At 45.7% G+C, this 19,546-nt stretch overlaps 1 protein-coding gene across 12 annotated transcripts in view; it reads right to left on the reverse strand.

The window, feature by feature from the left end:
* Nucleotides 1-19,546, reverse strand: part of CDC14B (cell division cycle 14B) — an 87,046-nt gene that overhangs the window by 25,536 nt on the left and 41,964 nt on the right. For 9 of the 12 annotated variants that reach the window (XR_008845032.1, XR_008845031.1, XM_056525102.1 and 6 more), the window contains 6 exons: nt 7,764-7,854; nt 4,681-4,756; nt 3,699-3,791; nt 3,458-3,534; nt 3,116-3,182; nt 832-894 (listed from right to left, as the gene is read on the reverse strand). Coding sequence is in view for 10 of the 12 variants with exons in the window: in XM_056525102.1 (XP_056381077.1) it covers nt 832-894; nt 3,116-3,182; nt 3,458-3,534; nt 3,699-3,791; nt 4,681-4,756; nt 7,764-7,854 (467 nt within the window). In the remaining 2 variants the exon portion in view is untranslated. Of the gene's footprint in view, nt 1-831; nt 895-3,115; nt 3,183-3,457; nt 3,535-3,698; nt 3,792-4,680; nt 4,757-7,763; nt 7,855-11,430; nt 11,898-19,546 lie in introns of those variants that run through there. The other 3 variants (XM_056525096.1, XM_056525068.1, XM_056525110.1) reach the window with 3 other exon arrangements.

The following is a 19,546-nucleotide window of genomic DNA, read 5'->3' on the forward strand; positions in this document are numbered from 1 at the left end:
GTAGCAGGAGGAGGGCGGGAGCTCCGCCTGCCCGCCCGAATGCGGGGTGGAGTAAAGTCCCGGACCCGGCTGCAGCCTCAAGTAATTATCTGCCCGCCGCGCGCCTGCCTGAGCGAGCAGGCAATGTGAAAGTAAAAGAGCGCCGGCCATGCGACCGCAGCCCAGCAGACAGGAGCTGTGGTCGGCGCACCGGAGAGAAAAAGACAAGCTGCTGAAGCAAGAAATAGTAAGCAATGCTGGGGAGGGAGAAGGGGAGGGGGAGGAAAGGTGCCCCGCCATCCTTGGCAATGCTGAAAGCACTACAGTGCTCACATAAGAGGTCTTCAGCCAGCTATGGTCACCTGCATCACGTCAGTCTGTGACAGCGGGACGAGCAGGGAAGATAAGGGGCACCCGAACCCAAAGGTGCAACACCAGGCGCTGGCTGTTGACGGGAAGGGGTTAACAGTGCATACTCTATGCCCCGTGCCCCTTAGCTGCATATGGGGGGGGGGGAACAGGTAGTGCCATGCTCCTGAACCCCACCTAAAAAAAAAAAAGAAAATAAAAAGGAGAAAAAAGAACCTAAAACAGGCCCTAACTATAAAATAAAAGAAGACCAGGTCTGGAGAACTCCAGACCTGTGTCTGCCTCCTACTGACACCAAGCTAAAACTGATTAGCTCAGGGTCAGTAGACGAGGTATATCCTGTCAGGAGGGTCCGGCTTTCTTTTCTATGCCTAGTGTCAGCAAGATATACCCACGGTCTCTGTGTCCCCCCAATGGAGCCGACTGAGAAATTACAGTTTACTGAAATCCAAATTTGGTGAAATATTTTTTAGTATAACTCACTTCATAGTGTTGGTATTCCTCCAGATCAAATGTTCCAAAATCAAAGAATTCATACTGCAAAGCCTACAATAAGATATACACATTGTATGAGACATAGTAATATACAGGTTACGTAATAAGAAAGACTGCTGTTTTGCAATCATCATTCTTACAAAATTTTAGCCCAGATTTATCAAACAGTGTAAGAGAAAAATTGGAGAGATTTTTCCACAGCTGTGATTGGTTCTTGTGGGAAATCACTCTAGTTATTATCTCACACAGTTTGATAAATCTGGGCACTGGGACAGGTAGTGCATGTGACACTGATGACAACGGTACTTACCTTGTCCCGTTCCGTGCAGGGGATCTCCGGTAATCTCAGTTAACTTCGGAACCAGGCCCGGCTTGGGGCATGGGCGGAGCTTAGTGATGTCACCGCTCTCTGCTGGGTCCTGCTGCTAGAGAACAGCAGCGGTAACGTCACTAAGCTCCGCCCGTGCGACAAGCCGCGCCTGGTTCCGAAGTTAACTGAGATTACCGGAGATCCCCTGCACGGAACGGGACAAGGTAAGTACATTGTCATCAGTGTCACCTGCACTACCTGAAGGTTAGTGCAGGTGACACTGGTTGACAGATTTCCTTTAAAAGGGGTATTTCAGGATTTTGGAACTTAATACTATGTGCCCCTGAGGAGGAGGGAATTGTGCATTATTATGGATTTTTATACCCCTGGAGGTTCAGCATTCTTGTGCTCTATGGATTACTGTTGTCTCAAGCCTTTCCAATCTTCCTGTGAAGCTCGAGACAACAGCTGATCACAGTTTCTTCTCGTCTTCCCTGACAAACCAGCCCCCTGGTGATGTATGCTGCCATACCTGCATTCAATATGTCCCCCGCTATCTGCAGACTGTGCGGAGATCAAATGAGATGATCTCCACAGAAAGATGGGAAAGGCTTAAGACAACAGTAATCCATAGTGCACAAGAATGCTGAACCTTCGGGGCATGAAAATCTAAAATAAAATTGCCCAATTCACCCCATACAGGTAATTCAATAACACTATAACTTAGCATCAGGGGCACATAAGTTAAAAGTTTCTTCTTCAATGCCCGAAGCTCTCTGTATTAAAGGGGCACTCCAGTGAAAAACATATATATATTTTTTTTTAAATCAACTGGTATTGTGTTCTTTTCTGTCTGACCACGGTGCTCTCTGCTGCCACCTCTGTCCATGTCAGGAACTGTCCAGAGTAGGAGCATATCCCCATAGCAAACCTCTCCTGCTCTGGACAGTTCCTGACGTGGACAAAGGTGTCAGCAGTGAGCACTGTGGTCAGACAGAAAAGAACTATACAACTTCCTCTGGAGCATACAACATATAAGTAGTACTGGAAGATTAAGATTTAAAAAAAGTAATTTACAAATCTGTTTAACTTTCTGGCACCAGTTGTTAAGAAAAACACTTGTTTTACACCGAAGTACCCCTTTAAGAGCTTCATGTATGATTGACCGCACTAATATCCAATCAGAGGACCCGAAGTGCTGACAATCATACATGAGAGGCAGGACCAGGAAAGCTGTTAATACCAATGAAGAAAAGCTTGCCTCTGACATCTGCAGAAGCTGTGGCAAAGAACATTTATCTTGATCATGCAGGCAGCATGTCCGAATCACCTCACCCTTAACTTTTTGGTACTGTCAGCAGATTATGTAGCTTAGAATGTATGCACTGACGTCATGCGCCGCGCAGCGCATAGCAACGACGAAGGGGACGCACGCCGGAGGCCTGCAGCAGCGCGGACCCGACCCAGGTAATTATGCCACCGGGGATGGGGGGAGGCAACGGGGCAGCGGCGCCGGCAATGGGTGCCGCTGCCCCTTCTCTCCCCCTGGCTATCGGCGCCGGTACCGATAGTCAGGGGGACAGAACGGGCAGCGGCGCCGATAGCCAGGGGGTGAGAAGGGCCGGCAGCAGGGCTCTAGACCCCAGGGAAGGCAGGGGGAGAGAAGCGGGCAGCGACGGCCTCTCTCCCCTGCCTTTCCTGGGGCGGTATCGGCATATAACACGCACATAGACTTTAGGCTAAAACATTTTTGCCTAAAAAGTGCGTGTTATACGCCGATAAATACGGTATGTATATATATATATATATATATATATATATATATATATATATATATATAGAACAAGGCTGAGTGCCATATCCCTGTATTACTGTGTGATGCACTCAAAATGGGCAACATAAGTGCTGCCAGGTTACCTTTCACTTTACAGTAAAAAAAATAAAAAATCTTGGGCAACTCACCTTGTGCACAGCATGGAAACAGTCAAGAAGCGTTAAATGAAAACTACAGGTACCAAATGAGGCGTCCCTAGAACACAAAGCAAACAGTCGTTACTGTATCCTGTTTTACTCCAATGTCTGAAGCAGACAGTAAAAAAATGTACGAACCAGCAAAGAACCTCCAGTATACTGATGTAGAATACTGCATCCGTAAAAAAAAAAAAAAAAAAAACACACACACACACACACACACACACACACACACACACAGTACGATTTTTCATGTAAAAAAACAATATCAGTGCACACACATGAACAGATCCTTAGATCTGCCGGGTTCAATAAACATAGCATTATGGTTACCTAAATGGAAGGTAGGTGACATTTCCCATCTGCAAAAGTCTGTGCATTTCTTCTGGGAGTTTCTTCAAGTATATTATCTAAGACATAAAATTGTAGAAACATATTACACCAACTAAAGAAAACACTTTTCATGGAATATGTACAATGTGATCAGTAATTTACAGTATTCTCTCATTATAATGGACTTCAGTCACTGAATGTCTAAGCAATACTGGGCATCTAATGTAAAGTTACTACTTACAGCATAACTTCCTATTAAAAAGGCAGCGTTGGCTTGTTTTTTCGGGTCACAGTTGGTGTAGTGGACGATTTTCTTCTTTGTCAGAGAGAAGGACTAAAACAAACAAAACCATTTCAAAAGTCTTCAAACACAAAAAACATTTTGTGCGGAGCAGCAGTGTACCCCTTTAAAAGGGGTACTCTGCTGCTTGGCGTTTGGAACAAACTGTTCCGAATGCAGGAGCCAGGAGCTAGTTACGCCATAGACCTGCCTCCTCAATGCAAGTCTATGGGAGGGGGCGTGATGACCGTCACGCCCCCTCCCATAGACTTGCATTGAGGGGGTGGGGCGTGATGTCACGAGGGGGCATGGCTAGGACGTCACACACTCCCGACTCCAGCGTTCGGAACAGTTTGTTTCAAGCGCTAGAGCAGCGGAGTACCCCTTTAAGTTCTATACACGTAATACTTATAAATAATTTGACAACTGGGGGTAACCAGCCTCCCTGTCAAAGCAGCGTGTTCCTATTTATTGTGCCACTGATTGATGTTACTGTATGTAAGGTCATCCAGTTGTCAATTTATTTATAAATGTCTGCACTGAGCTATAAAAAAAAAGGATTTATCATGACATTAAAAAAATTGTAAAACATGGCATGTTTTAATTATTTTAAAACATGCCAGGAACACCGACAGGTTGTCTTTAAACAAGCCGTTCAATGACACCCATGCTCTACCACAGAAACCACTGCAATAGAATCAGAAAATGTAATCCATTACATCTCTGTGTTGTCAACCAACCCCCACAGTGAGATCACAAGAAAGTACAGGTGGTTTCAAAGGAGAACACATAAAAGCCTCATGAGAAGCCTGCTACAATGCCCAGAGTGAACCACACCCAGGCACACCACAGGCACACCACAGGCACACCACAGGCACACCACAGGCACACCACAGGCACACCACAGGCACACTACTGCCATCCTCTCACTTTCTTCACTCACCTTCATTTTTTTATTTAGCTTGCAGCAATATTTGTACAGCATGGCCAGGTTAAGAGGTCCAAAGTCAGCATAGAAGCTAAAGCATAGAACACAATTACTGATAAGTGAACTAATTATAGAAACAAAAACAGTTAAAGAGTAACTAGATCAAGAATGAATGAATAAAGAAAACACAGAAGGAAAACATAAGATAACACACTACATTTCCTAACATTTTATACATCTTGCCACTGAGATCTCCTGCCAGCCCTAACAGCTCAAGGGTGCAGTAACCTGCCTCAAACATCAGTTTAAACCTCTCCTGATCTGTCTTACATATACAGCGTCCCCCCGACCTACGATGGCCCCGACATACAATAATTTCAACATGCGATGGCCTCTCAGAGGCCATCACATGTTGAGGGCAGCATCAACATACGATGCTTTTGTATGTCGGGTCCATCGCATAAACAGCTATCCGGCAGCGCAGACTGCTTCAGCTGCCGCCGGATAGCCGTTTACGGTGCCCCGTGTGCTCCGCTGACGATCACTTACCTGTCCTCGGGGCTCTGGCGCGTCCTCTTCGGGACCCTCTGCATCGTCGGCGCTCTCCATCGTCGTCATCACGTCGCTGCGCACGCTGTCCCGTCATCCAATAGGAGCGGAGTGTGTAGCGATGTGATGGCGGCGACAGAGAGTGAGGATGCCAGGGAAGCAGAGGCCTTGTCTGAGCGTCGGGGACACCCCGGGGACAGCGATGGAAGGCGACATCCAGGGCAGCGGTAACGGTCTGGAGCGGCGGGGACACGTGAGTATAACCTCCAATACCAGTGGTCTTCAACCTGCGGTTGTAGACCACTGTCCTATACTTTACATTGCACGGATCCCTCAACATACGATAGTTTCAACAAACGAGGGTCCATTTGAAACGGATTACCATCGTATGTTGAGGGATCACTGTACTACACCCCATTCACAACATGTTTTCTGTGTACATGGCTGGTATATATCAAGACGCTGACAAAAAGGCATGCCAACATATACTATGGTGCAACAAATGATCTATATAGACTAGTCTACCACTGACTACGTTCGGTCCATTTCCTGTGAATGGATGCCATGGTATATTGTTGGAATACCAATTTGCTGCCATCTGGACATATATTGGTGGCAAAATGAAAACGGACATTAAAGGGGCCTTAGAAGTAATGGAAAATGTTGCTTTTGAGGTTTCACTTTCTGGATTGTGAGAAAAAAGAACATTAATAAAAGATAGGAAGATATCAGACTACTTTATATCAAGATAAAAAAAACAAGCTGGAACCTGGAAGGTATCAATTTATGCAATTCTCTAATATTCTTCATAGATAACCATGAAATCAAAGACACACATTTAAAAGGGGTACTCCGCTGCCCTACTTCCGGAGCTCCGCTCCCCAACGTCCGGAAGTTTATTGTACCGAATGCTGTGTGGGGGCTTCCGTGTTCAGGGCCGCCCCTTGTGACTTCACGCCCGCCCCCTCAACGAACGTCTATGGGAAGGGGGCGCGATGGCCGTCACGCCCCCTTCCCATAGACTTTCGTTGAGGGGGCGGGCGAGAAGTCACGAGGGGGGCGGGCGTGATGTCACGAGGGTGGGCCCCGAACACGGAAGCCTGCACACAGCGTTTGGTACAATAAACTTCCGGATGCTGGGGAGCGGAGCTCTGGAAGCAGGGCAGCGGAGTACTCCTTTAAGATTCCTTTCATATAAACTGTCTGTATATACCTTGAAGTCGTCTGGGTAAAACTAACATGTCAATGGTATTCTTTGTACAAACTACTGTAAACTAGCATCTTCAGACAAGAAACAGCAGTGTGACAAAAGAGGAATTACTCCATCATCCCGGCCCTGATCTGTCTTACCAGATTACGGCTTTTATAAAATGAACATGACAAGTGGAAGGAGTAATCCTACTACAGTACACAGAAGATTAGACCATCTCTCTGTAAACCGTGGAGTTTAAGACAAACCACTTAAAGTGAACATGGTTATCACCTAGGTTATCCTGTCCTAAGCAAGAACATTGTAACAGAAGGACAGAAAGGTGGTCTGTCCCTTATGCTGGTGATGTGCCATATTATGTGTCAGCCAACGGGGCTGTGTTAGTCCAGCACTGGAAAGTGCCGAGTCAGCTAACACATTCTACGGCAAAACACATAATATGGCACAACACCGGAAGCACATGGCCAGAAAAGATGCACTCACCAATGATTGACAGATCTCTCCCTATCACTGCATAGTGGACCTGTCAGCAGTTATAGAGCAGTAAAAAAAAATCAAAGGTGTATGTAAGTGGGCACAGAGACAATGAATAAGAAGATGATGGGTTTTCTATGAACGCTATTTAAAGAAGATATCCGGCTCAGACTATATTCCGTCCTGCAAAAAAAGACAAAAACTTTCACTTACCTCCATATGTTCTCCCGGAGCTCCGCAACAGCTGATCGGTCGGCTGGGCTGTTTACTTCCTTTAGCCTGGTATGTCACATGGCGCTTCAGCCTATCACCGTCCGAGTTGGGACATCGCTGCGACCGGTGATAGGCTGAAGCACCGTATCGGGCTAAAGGAAGTAGGAAGCAGACAGCCCGGCCGAACGATCAGCCTTTGCGGAGTTCCTGGGGAACATATGGAGGTAAGTAAAAGTTTGTTTTGTCTTTTTTTGCAGCCCGGGGAGGACGGAATAGGAAAAGTCTGCGCCGGACATCTCCTTTAATATTTGTGTGTGTGGTGTGAGAGATTGAGGTAAATTACAAGGTAAGCCCATGGGAGGGCCAAGGCTGATGAAAATGGTGACAATATCTGTACACCTCAGCATTATAACAGCAACAGAAAGAAATGCATAGAAAAATGTAAAGCTCCTTTCCCAATGTCTTGGTGACCAACACTGAATCACAACACATTTTTTGCATGGCTGGGAATCACAGAACCTCTGTGTGGTATGTACAGAACATTATAGCAAAAGGTGGAGCGGGCCACAATGCACACTTCGTAACCTCACTACGTGTCGGATGTTCTTGTTGAACAGTTTAAAGTCTAACAATCTTCATTCTGTTTACTTACTTTTCGTATAGAAGTTCGTCGTCGATGGAGAAATAATGTGTACTTGGAGTGGTCTTTGGTTTGCCACAGAGGATGGCGAAGTAAAGACGTTCTAAAAAGTAGCAGAAAGAATTACAGGTTACAAAGCGTGTTACCGCTCGACAAGTAGCTGTCAACACACAATGTTCTAGTTGTTCATGTGGAGAACAAAAGAACCATACATACCATTTTAAATATGCATTGCAGCAAAACGTGTAACATTTTTTACTTAGTGAACATGAGTCTCTGTACAATGGCAAAGAATAGAACATAGGACAGGTTATCTAAATATGGCGTGCACATGACACACCTAACCACACTCCCAGATTCCACAAACACTACAAGATGGACTCAGGTGTAAAACAACAATGCACAGGTAAACAGGCAAAGCATTCTGGATTATTAACATATTCAGTTTCAGGAGGTCTGGGCAGACTGCTCTGCTATTATATACGTCCCTAGAGACAGTAAAGATTGGAGCTGATCCTACAGCAGACAATCACATTAGAGACATCGGGTAAAAGAAACAAGTGCAGGACCCAATCTACAGCATCAGAGATTCCTTGGAATAATAGAACAGGGGTTGCTGATGTGATAGGTAATCATGGGTACAATATGCCCACCGGGGCAAGGCCTTAGTCTGTATTCACACAGTACTGTATTTGTTTTTAAAGGGGTACTCTGCTACCCCATAGTTCCTGACATCACACCACACCCCCTCAATGCTAGTCTATGGGAGGGGGCGTGGCGGATGCCACGCTCCCTCCCATAGACTTGCATAGAGGGGGTGTGGTGTGACGTCAGGACCCCGCACCCTCTGGGTGCTGCCCAGAGATCGTGCGCCCCCCGTGATCAGACATCTTATCCCTTATCCTTTAGGTAGGGGATAAGATTTCTAGGGGTGGAGTATCCCTTTAAGTCAAAACAAGAGTAGATCTCCAAAAGAGCGATAAACAGGAGGGTAACATCATAACTAAAGCCAATGCTTCAGATGGATTTTGTTCAAATGTACTGAAATGGATGCCGAAACTGACATGGATTCCATGCCTAAATCAGTGCAGATATTAGACACGTGAACATGCCCTAACATTATACGGGGTTCAATCCAAGTTGTCACAAAAAACAAACAAAAAACCAATAACAGCATTGGAACAAGGCTTTAAATCCTTTCAAAGTCATTTGTGGGCCATATATTAATCTAAAGAGGTAAGCATAAAAAAACATGACCCAACACACAAAGTAAACAGAACTGAATCATCCCCTGGGGGCAGAAAATACAATGTTACGATTGACTTCCAATGTGTACACAACTCTCACCAGAAGGAAAACCATGGGACAAAAAGTTTACAAAACACTGCTACAAAAGGGAACATTGATGCAATGCAAAAGACTATATATACTGAAGACAAAGAAGGGTGCTTTATCTGAATGCCCTCTACAAAACACTGGGGCTAGGGTTAGAGGGCTGAAAGTGATCTGTAACAATAGCTCATTTGCCTGTTTGGTGGCCTATCCCACACATCAGTAGGTTCACCTTATACATAACAGATGACTATACAGAGCACCTCCACTTCCTTTCCCCTTATATCTATCTATCTATGTCTCTATAAAAAAAAAAAAAATAAAAAAAAAAAAACAGCACCCCCAATTTTCTTTGCCACATAGTAAAATATTGCTGCACAATCCATGTCATGTCTTATAACCTTACTCTACAGGGTTAAAAGGACTGACCCACCCAACGCAAAAGGACTGACTGACCCACCCAATGCAAAAGGACTGACTGACCCACCCAACGCAAAAGGACTGACTGACCCACCCAACGCAAAAGGACTGACTGACCCACCCAACGCAAAAGGACTGACTGACCCACCCAACGCAAAAGGACTGACTGACCCATCCAACGCAAAAGGACTGACTGACCCACCCAACGCAAAAGGACTGACTGACCCACCCAACGCAAAAGGACTGACTGACCCACCCAACGCAAAAGGACTGACTGACCCACCCAACGCAAAAGGACTGACTGACCCACCCAACGCAAAAGGACTGACTGACCCATCCAACGCAAAAGGACTGACTGACCCATCCAACGCAAAAGGACTGACTGACCCATCCAACGCAAAAGGACTGACTGACCCATCCAACGCAAAAGGACTGACTGACCCAATGAAATCCTATGGTGTATTGTTAGGTTGACTATTAGTCATTTATTATTGAAAGAACTGCTAGGTCTAAAGGAGTGTCTTAAAAGGGGTACTCCGGCACCCCTGTGATCTCCCTCCTGGGACCTCAGCAATGCCCATAGTCGTCACCGTTTTGAGCACAGACCTTTGTCGACCACCACATGAAGCAGTGGTTGACGCTCCTCCTCTATGCAACTCTATGAGAGGGCAGGAGATACATGAGTGCTGTATGTCTGGCTCTCCCGTACAGATGCATGGAGGGGGTGTGTTGGTCTCCGCTCCATGCGGTGGTTGACACAGCTTAGTGCAGAGAGCGGTGACTGCTCTGTGCATGGGGAGAGCCCAGACAACGGGCAGGAGATATCAGCAGTCAGACCCCAACCAAACCAGCTCCCCCCCCCCCACAATCGGGCACTTATTCCCTATCCTGTGGATAGAGGAATGCGTTTTCAGAGAGGTACTCTGGTAGAAAACAAATGCATTAAAATCAACTGATGCCAAAAAGTTACACAGATTTGTAAATCATTTCTAATTTAAAAATCTTAATACTTCCAATACTTATCAGCTAAGTAGTAATATGAGCTGTCCTACTCCGTGATTGACTTATCTAGATATAAAACTGTTCATATAGAGAGCTGTGAATCAAAGATTAGGATTGCCCACGTGACTACATAGCTAAGAACGAGCAGACCTTTACATGAACAAAACGACACGTTATATTAGAACTTTCCCAATAAACTATATATTAATCTGCTGAGCTCCTTCTGCTCTACAGCAGGAGATATACCCTGCAAACCAGACTGTATTTTCACTGTGACAGGTCCCCTTTAAATGGCAATTACTGGATACAGGCCAAGTGTGATGGAATCTGTGGGATTCATAAGTCAAACTGAAGACAAAAACACAACATAGTAACAGTACTCATGATCTAATAGGACATGACAGGGAGTGACAAGAGGCTGTGAGGAGTAGTACACATAACTCCTGAGCTCCGTCACCACACAGTACAGCATGCCATGTGACCTTTACTACCAGGGAGGGAGTTATGTCTGATCATCCAGGAAATATTAACCAACACCACAACAAGCCAGTGCTGAGAGGTGGAGAATGCGGGCAAGAAAGGGGGGCTTACCCCTTACGGAGTAACTGGAGTGGATTCCAGCCAGTACTAGCTCTTTCACAGCATAGATCAGCGTTTCCCATCCAGTGTGCCTCCAGCTGTTGCAAAGCTACAACTCCCAGCATGCCCGGACAGCCAACGGCTGTCCGGGCATGCTAGGAGTTGTAGTTTTGCAACAGCTGGAGGCACACTGGTTGGGAAACCCTGCCATAGCTTCACTATGAGACAATATTTGCTTTTAAGGGGTGTGACAAAGTTAAACACCCCTCCCCCTCTCATCTTTCTGACACCAAAGTGGTCTACTCTGATCTATCTAGAAATAGCTACATCTCACAACACTGCTCACCATCGTATATGTCCACCGCACCAGGGGGAAGGTCGTGCTCGTCACCCATGCTGAGAGGTTAGGTAGAGGCTGCAGGTGAAGGGTTAAGAGGTGGTAAAGGCTGGCACAGATTCTGCCATGCACTCCTCCTAGAGATCACAGGTGAGCCGCCAGATGATCAGCGCTGGGGCCCGTCGTGCCAGCAGTAAGTGCCACCCAGTAAACTTCAGTGTAACTTCAATCGCGCACTTGGCGGCTCGCCAGGGAGATTGCGCAGTGCCAGGCAGCGTACAGTGCCGATCAGGGTGCCAGGAGGAGCTCCAGAGGACAGCAGTGCCCGCACACTCCGCTCACCACTGTCCAGATTGTTATGGACCCGAACCTGGCAAACAAGAAGGTGGAAGGGAGACGGGCTGCCTGCCAACCACACCCCCTTGCCATCTCTGCACGCTGATTGGCCGCCGCTCCAGCCGTTGTTAAAAGGAATGCGGCTCACAGCCAATAGAGAGCGCCAAAAAGTTTAAATGCCCTGATCGGAGGCGCCCGATTCCACCCACGTTTAAAAACGCTCCTGGTTCGTGTACTAGTGTGTACAGGGCGGATCATAATGACGGCGACGTAGGTACTCTGCATAATCCATAACCCTTCTGTAGCCAGTATTCACACAAGCACTGAACCTACACTTTAATATAGGACATGGATGGTGGCCTCCTAGACAACAGAGCACTAGGGACTATGGGGAGATTTATCAAAACCTGTCCAGAGGAAGAGTTGCCCATAGCAACCAATCAGATCGCTCCTTTCATTTTTCAAAGGCCTTTTCAAAGATAAAAGGAGCGATCTGATTGGTTGCTATGGGCAATTCAGCAACATTTCCTCTGGACAGGTCTTGATAAATCTCCCCCTATATGCCAATGGCTGGCCGCAGTGCCGCTCTCTGCCACTATACCTTTATGCCCTGTAGTGATAACCCAGTGGTCTCCAAACTGTGGCCCTCCAGACGTTACAAAGCTACAAGGGCCGCCCCATGAAACATAACATTTCAGAGCTTACTCCATAAACACCCACGTCACCATTGCAGTTGTCTTGCAGGTTATTTCCTTAAAGGGGTACTCCGGTGGAAAACTTTTATTTTTAAATGAACTGGTGCCAGAAAGGTAAACAGATTTGTAAATTCCTTCTATTAAAAAATCTTCATCCTTCTAGTACTTATTAGCTGCTGTATACTACAGAGAAAATTATTTTCTTTTATGATTTCCTTTCTGTCTCTCTGCTGACACCTCTGTCCATATCAGGAACTGTCCAGAGCAGGAGAAAATCCCCATAGCAAACATATGCTGCGCTGGACAGTTACTAAAATGGACAGAGGTGTCAGCAGAGAGCACTGTGTTAAGACAGAAAAGAAATCCAAAAAGAAAAGAATTTCCTCTGTAGTATTCAGCAGCTAATAAGTACTGGAAGGATTAAGATTTTTTAATAGAAGTAATTTACAAATCTGTTTTATATCTTTTTGGCACCAGTGGATTTAACTAAAAAATAAATAAATAAAGTTTTCCACCGGAGTACCCCTTTAAATGGACACTGTCACCAACTTTATTTTTTGAAATGTTGTAGTACTTATGTACTACAACATATCTCTAATATACTTTTTTTTTTTAATTCAAATTGTTTAATTTTCATTTGAAAACCAACCACTAGGGGTCTCTCTCCTAGTGGCCGGCTGCAGCCTGGCGTGACGTCACGCCTGAAAAAGGACCGATGCGGCCGGGCATCGGTCCTTTTTCATTCAGCCTGCGCTCGCTCCCTGCCTGTCAATCAGACAGGCAGGGAGCGAGCCCATTGGCTCCCCGGCCACTGGCTGGGAGGCCACTCCTCCCGCACATCGCCGCCACTGTCTTTGCACGCCCGCTGCAGTAAGTGTATTTGGGGGGTGTTGTGATGGAGGGAACGAGGTATGGCACGGGTGGGAGGGGGGACATGCTAGCGGCGCATGTAACTAATAGTTTATCTACACAGGGTGCCTCCAGCTGTTTCAATACTACAACTCCCAGCATGCCCTGACAGCCAATAGATGTCAGGGCAAGCTGGGAGTTGTAGTGATGAAACAGCTGGAGGCACCCTGTGTAGATTAACTAAGGGCGGAAGTCCCCCCCCAGCAGGCATCAGTGACGTGGTGCCTGCTGGGGAAGTCTGCCTGGTAGTGAGCACACTGCCAGGCAGACAAAAAGCATTTTTAATATAGTAAAAATAAAAATTAAAAGCAGGGAGGGGATTAGGGATAGATTGGCAATAGGCATGGAGAGAAAAAAATAGGATGGTGGGAGCTACTCTTTAAATGTGTTACAACAGAATGCAAGAGGTCACCTATGAATGTGTGCATGTTGTATGAAAGGTGGCATTATGTGAATATGTGCCTGGAAGATGAGTGTGTAAGTGTGAATGGTGTGTAAATGGATGCACCTGCTTGTATGTATTAAAGGGGTACTCTGGTGGAAAACTTTTTTTTTTTTTTTTTTTTTTACATCAACTGGTGCCAGAAAGTTAAACAGATTTGTAAATGCTGTATGCTACAGAGGAAATTCTTTTCTTTTTGAATTTCTTTTTTACATAGTTACATAGTTAGTACGGTCGAAAAAAGACATATGTCCATCAAGTTCAACCAGGGAATTAAGGGGTAGGGGTGTGGCGCGATATTGGGGAAGGGATGAGATTTTATATTTCTTCATAAGCATTAATGTTATTTTGTTCCAGGAATGTATCTAATCCTGTTTTAAAGCTGTTAATTGTTCCTGCTGTGACCAGTTCCTGAGGTAGACCGTTCCATAAATTCACAGTCCTCACGGTAAAGAAGGCGTGTCGCCCCTTGAGACTAAACTTTTTCTTCTCCAGACAGAGGGAGTGCCCCCTTGTCCTTTGGGGGGGTTTAACCTGGAACAGTTTTTCTCCATATTTTTTGTATGGGCCATTAATATACTTATATACGTTTATCATATCCCCCCTTAAACGTCTCTTCTCAAGACTAAACAATTGTAACTCCTTTAATCGCTCCTCATAGCTAAGATGTTCCATGCCCCATATTAGTTTAGTCGCGCGTCTCTGCACCCTTTCCAACTCCGCAGTGTCCCTTTTATGGACAGGTCTTGTCTTGTCCACAGTGCTCTCTACTGACACCTCTGTTGGTGTCAGGAATTGTCCAGAGTACTGTGAACAAGACAAAAAAGAAATTCCAAAAGAAAAGAATTTCCTCTATAGCATACAGCTGCTAAGAAGTACTGGAAGGGTAAAGCTTTTTTTAATAGAAGTAATTAAGTTATCTGTTTAACTTTCTGGCACCAGTTGATTAAAAAAAAATAAAAACATTTTCCACCGGAGTACCCCTTTAACCCCTTAAGGACTGAGCCCTTTTTCGCAATTCTGACCACCGTCACTTTACAAATTAATAACGCGAAAACGCTTTTACCGAATATTCTGATTCTGAGACTGTTTTTTCGTGACATATTCTACTTTATTTTGGTGGTAAATTTTCGGCGTTACTTGCATCCTTTTTTGGTGAAAAATCCCAAAATTTCATGAAAATTTTGAAAATGTTGCATTTTTCTAACTTTGAAGCTCTCTAATTGTAAGGAAAATGGATATTCCAAATAAATGTTATTTTTATTCACAAATACAATATGTCCACTTTATGTTGGCATCATAAAATGGACATATTTTTGCTTTTTGAAAAAATTAGAGAGCTTCAAAGTAGAGCAGCAATTTTCAAAAATGTCATGAAAATTGCTAAATCTGAAGGGACAGATGTTACAGAACTACAACTCCCAGCATGCCTGGGCAGTCTAGGCATGCTGAGAGTTGTAGTTTGGCAACATCTGGAGGGCTACTGTTTGGGCACCCCTGTAACAGTGGTCTCCAAACTGTGACCCTCCAGATGTTGCAAAACTACAACTCCCAGCATGCCCAGACAGCCTTTGGCTCTCTGGGCATGCTGGGAGTTGCAGTTTGGCCCCCCTAGTGGTTGCCACAGTAAAGATCGATTTACTTTCACTTTCAATCCCCCCCCCCCCCCCCCCACTGTGGATTCCCTACCTGATCAGGATCCTGCAGGCTCCAGCGCAGATCCCAGGTCCCCAGGCATCTTCTCCTGCAGGTACGGCCTCCATCTTCTTTCCAGAGCCCCTTGACATCCAGGGGCGGGCAGAACGGGGGGTTGCCATGGCAACCCCCTGTCCTGCGCTGCCATTGGTCAGAACTCCGTTCTGAGTAATGGCAGGGGATAGGAGTAGATCGCAGCTTTGCGATCTCACTCCAATCCTTTGGGTTGATCGGGGTTGTTGCTGACAACTCCGATCAGCCCTATTTTCCGGGTGATCGGGTCACCAGAGACCCGATCAGCCCGGAATTGGAGAAAATCGCATGTCTGAATTGACATGCGATTTTCTCCGATCGCCGACATGGGGGGGTCTCAGGACCCCCCTGGGCGATGTGCCGGGATGCCTGCTGAATGATTTCAGCAGGCATCCGGCTCCGGTCCCCAACCGGCTAGCGGTGGGGACCGGATTTCCCACGGGCGTATGGATACGCCCTGCGTCCTTAAGGACTCGGAATGCAGGGCGTATCCATACGCCCTGCGTCCTTAAGAGGTTAATACATGCATGTAGTAAGTGTATAGTTATATCAAGGAGTGTGGTCCTTATGTCTTAATCCTGTTTATCTAATGAAGACATTTACATGCAATGAATTTAAAGGGGTAATCTGATATATTTAAATGTACTAAGGGTGTGGGGAAACAAAGAAACATGTACTCACCTGCTGGTGCTGTTCCCTACTGCCAGTGATTCCTAGTCTCCATCCTGAAACATAGGAGACAACTGCTCAGCCATTAACTGGCCGCAACAGTGACATTTTTTAAATGTTGGGTCAAAACAGGAGGGAACAGCACCAGAGGAGCACCGCCTTTATATAGGACCTGTGGCCTGTCTCTACATGCCTTCTATTTCACATGAAATAACAATTCCAGATAGTCTTTTCTTATAACTCTATGGCATGGATCCAGTGGGATAAGCCTAAGGGTCTATTCACACAGCAGAGTTTCCACTCATCCGCCCCAGTTCCGCTTCCGCAGATTTTTTGCTGAATTGGTGGGGAATCCAAGCGGAAATTCTGCAGAAGTGTGACTGGGAGTTTGGACTCCATTAGAAGTGTATTGGAGGTTTCATTTGAGGAGGAATTCCGCTTGTGGATAAACCGTGTGAATAAACCCTTAAACCACCTAAACCGTGTGAATAAACCCTTAAACCACCTAATACAATGCTGTCTAAGGAGATGGTACATCTCCGAGCAGTCCTAGTGCTGGCAGTCTGTGAAATGCCCACCGGAAACTTTCCGGGCGGATATTCTGCAAAAATACCGCTGTGTAAACATAACCTTATAGCTGTATGCGCTGTTATTCAAAAGCAGAAATGTTCAGGACCATCAGCAGTTCACATGTGCAGACATCACAAGTTCATATCATAGGATTTCTCAAGTGTATAAGAACTAAAAACCATCTGTTCTCAGTTGGCACACTCCCTGCCAACCTCTAAACCCTGAGACAGCAAGGAATCAAGTATTGTTCTTAGGCAGCTTCAAGAATTGGGAAACCATGGTCAATGCAGCCAATAATAATCCATAAAATAATGGGATTTCAACTTTGTAGTATCCATTTTAGAAAAGCTATTTCCTTTTTTTGCATGAAACAGCCCCCCAAAGTGTATGGGAAAGGTCCCCCACCAAGACAGGGCGCTCTGAGAATAATAGAAGGAGAGGGTGGGAAAAGGAAAGGCATTGCACATGCCCAGAACATGCCTCTGACTCTTAAAGGGGTATTCCAGTCCAAAACTTTTTTTTTTTATATATATATATATATCAACTGTCTCCGGAAAGTTAAACAGATTTGTAAATTACTTCTATTAAAAAATCTTAATCCTTCCAATAGTTATTACCTTCTGAAGTTGAGTTGCTGTTTTCTGTCTAACTGCTTTCTGATGACTCACGTCCCGGGAGCTGTGCAGTTCCTATGGGGATATTCTCCCATCATGCACAGCTCCCGGGACATGACATCATCATTAAGCAGTTAGACAGAAAACTTCAGAAGCTAATAACTATTGGAAGGATTAATATTTTTTAATAGAAGTAATTTACAAATCTGTTGAACTTTCTGGAGCCAGTTGATATATATAAAAAAAGGTTTTGCCTGGAATACCCCTTTAAGACAGGCAAATAAAAGCATTTGTTTTTGGCATTGGGGCGAGGGACAAGCTGGGTACAGGTACCCTCATTTTTACCAATGCTAGCAGTTATTTAGAGCAGTTCTAGGGGACAGATTCTCTTTAAAGTCAATGGAAACTTTATAAAAACAAAACATAATAATTCACAGTTCTGGTAAACAGCTGATTAGTAGGGGAAACGATGGCCCAGATTTATCAAACTGTGTGAGAGATAAAGTGGAGTGATTTTCCTTTAGCAACCAATCACAGCTCAGCTTTCACTTTACCAGAGCTCGTTAGCTGAGCTGTGATTGGTCACTGTGGGAAAATCTCTCCACTTTTTCTCTCATACAGTTTGATAAATCTGGGCCTATGTGTCCCAACCCCCACCAATCACATATTATCCAGGGGTGTGGAAATTTAATAAAAATCTACTTGTTCGCAGGACTAAAACAGAGCAAAATCTACTTGTCCCTCATGATGATCCACTTGTCTACTATAAGGATACCTTTTAAATTTTTCCATAACACAGTGCTCTCTGCTGACACCTCTGTCCATGTCAGGAACTGTCCAGAGCAGGAGAGGTTTGTTGTGGGGATTTGCTTCTACCTTGGACAGTTCCTGACATGGACAGAGGTGTCAGCAGAGAGCACTGTGGTCAGACACAAAAGAAATTAAAAAAGAAAAGAACTTTCTCTGTAGTAAACAGCAGCTGATAAGTACTGGAAGATTTTTTCTTAATAGAAGTAATTTACAAATCTGTTTAACATTCTGACACCAGTTGATTTAAAATAAATTGTTTTCCACCAGAGTACCCCTTTAACCCCTTCCCGCAGAATGTCATATATAAACGCCGGGTTGTGCAGTGCGTTCGCGCATCCCGGCGTTTATAAATGACATTCAGTTAACCCGGCGATGCGCAGCATCGCACGGGTTAACTGGCAGAAGTCCCGCTGTTTCCAGCAGGGGACAACTTCTGCTTCACCCCCAGGACCATCCATTGATGGTCCTGGTCAGCGATCACTGTGATTGGTCCCTGTGGACCAATCACAGTGATCTGGGGTGAAAGTTCAGATCCCCCGCACTGCCCGCCCCTGGAAGTCAGGCAGAATGGGGGACGATGGCTGCGGGGACCTGCGGCATAGGGGGGGGGGGGGGGGGGGGACATCAGGGGACCAGCGGCCTTACCAGATCCAGCGGCGGGACCGAGGAGCAGCGCGGGACCGGCCACGTGGACGAGCAGCGACGGGCAAGTATGTGGTCCTCAGAGGCAGTAGTGAAGAGTCTGAAAACTACAACTCCCAGCATGCCTAGACAGCCTTTGGCTGTCTGGGCATGCTGGGAGTTGTAGTTTTGCAACATCTGGAGGGCCCCCGTTTGGAGACCATTGTATAATTGTCTCCAATCTGTGCTCTTCCAGCTGTTGCAAAACTACAACTCCCAGCATGCACTGACTGTCCAGGCATGCTGGGAGTTTTAGTTCAGCAACATCTGGCCCTTCAGATGTTGCCGAACTACAACTTCCAGCAAGCCCTTCAGCTGTCTGGGCATGCTGGGAGTTGTAGTTTTGCAACAACTGGAGACACACTGGTTGGGAAACATTGTTTCTAACTCAGTGTTTCCTAACCTGTGTGCCTCCAGCTGTTGCAAAACTATAACTCCAAGCATGCACTAACAGACCATGCATGCTGGGAGTTGTGGTTTTGCAACAGCTGGTGCACCCCCCCCCCCCCCCCCCTGTGAATGTACAGGGTACATTCACATGGGCGAGGCTTTTACAGTGGGTTTCTCGCATCTTGAGATGCAGCAAATTTTGCGCTGGGAAACTCGCTGTAATCCCCCGCCCATGTGACTGTACCCTAAAAACACTACACTACACTAACACAAAATAAAAT

The sequence above is a fragment of the Hyla sarda genome, chromosome 1 (genome assembly GCF_029499605.1).
Source record: "Hyla sarda isolate aHylSar1 chromosome 1, aHylSar1.hap1, whole genome shotgun sequence".
NCBI classification, from domain to species: Eukaryota; Metazoa; Chordata; class Amphibia; order Anura; family Hylidae; genus Hyla; species Hyla sarda.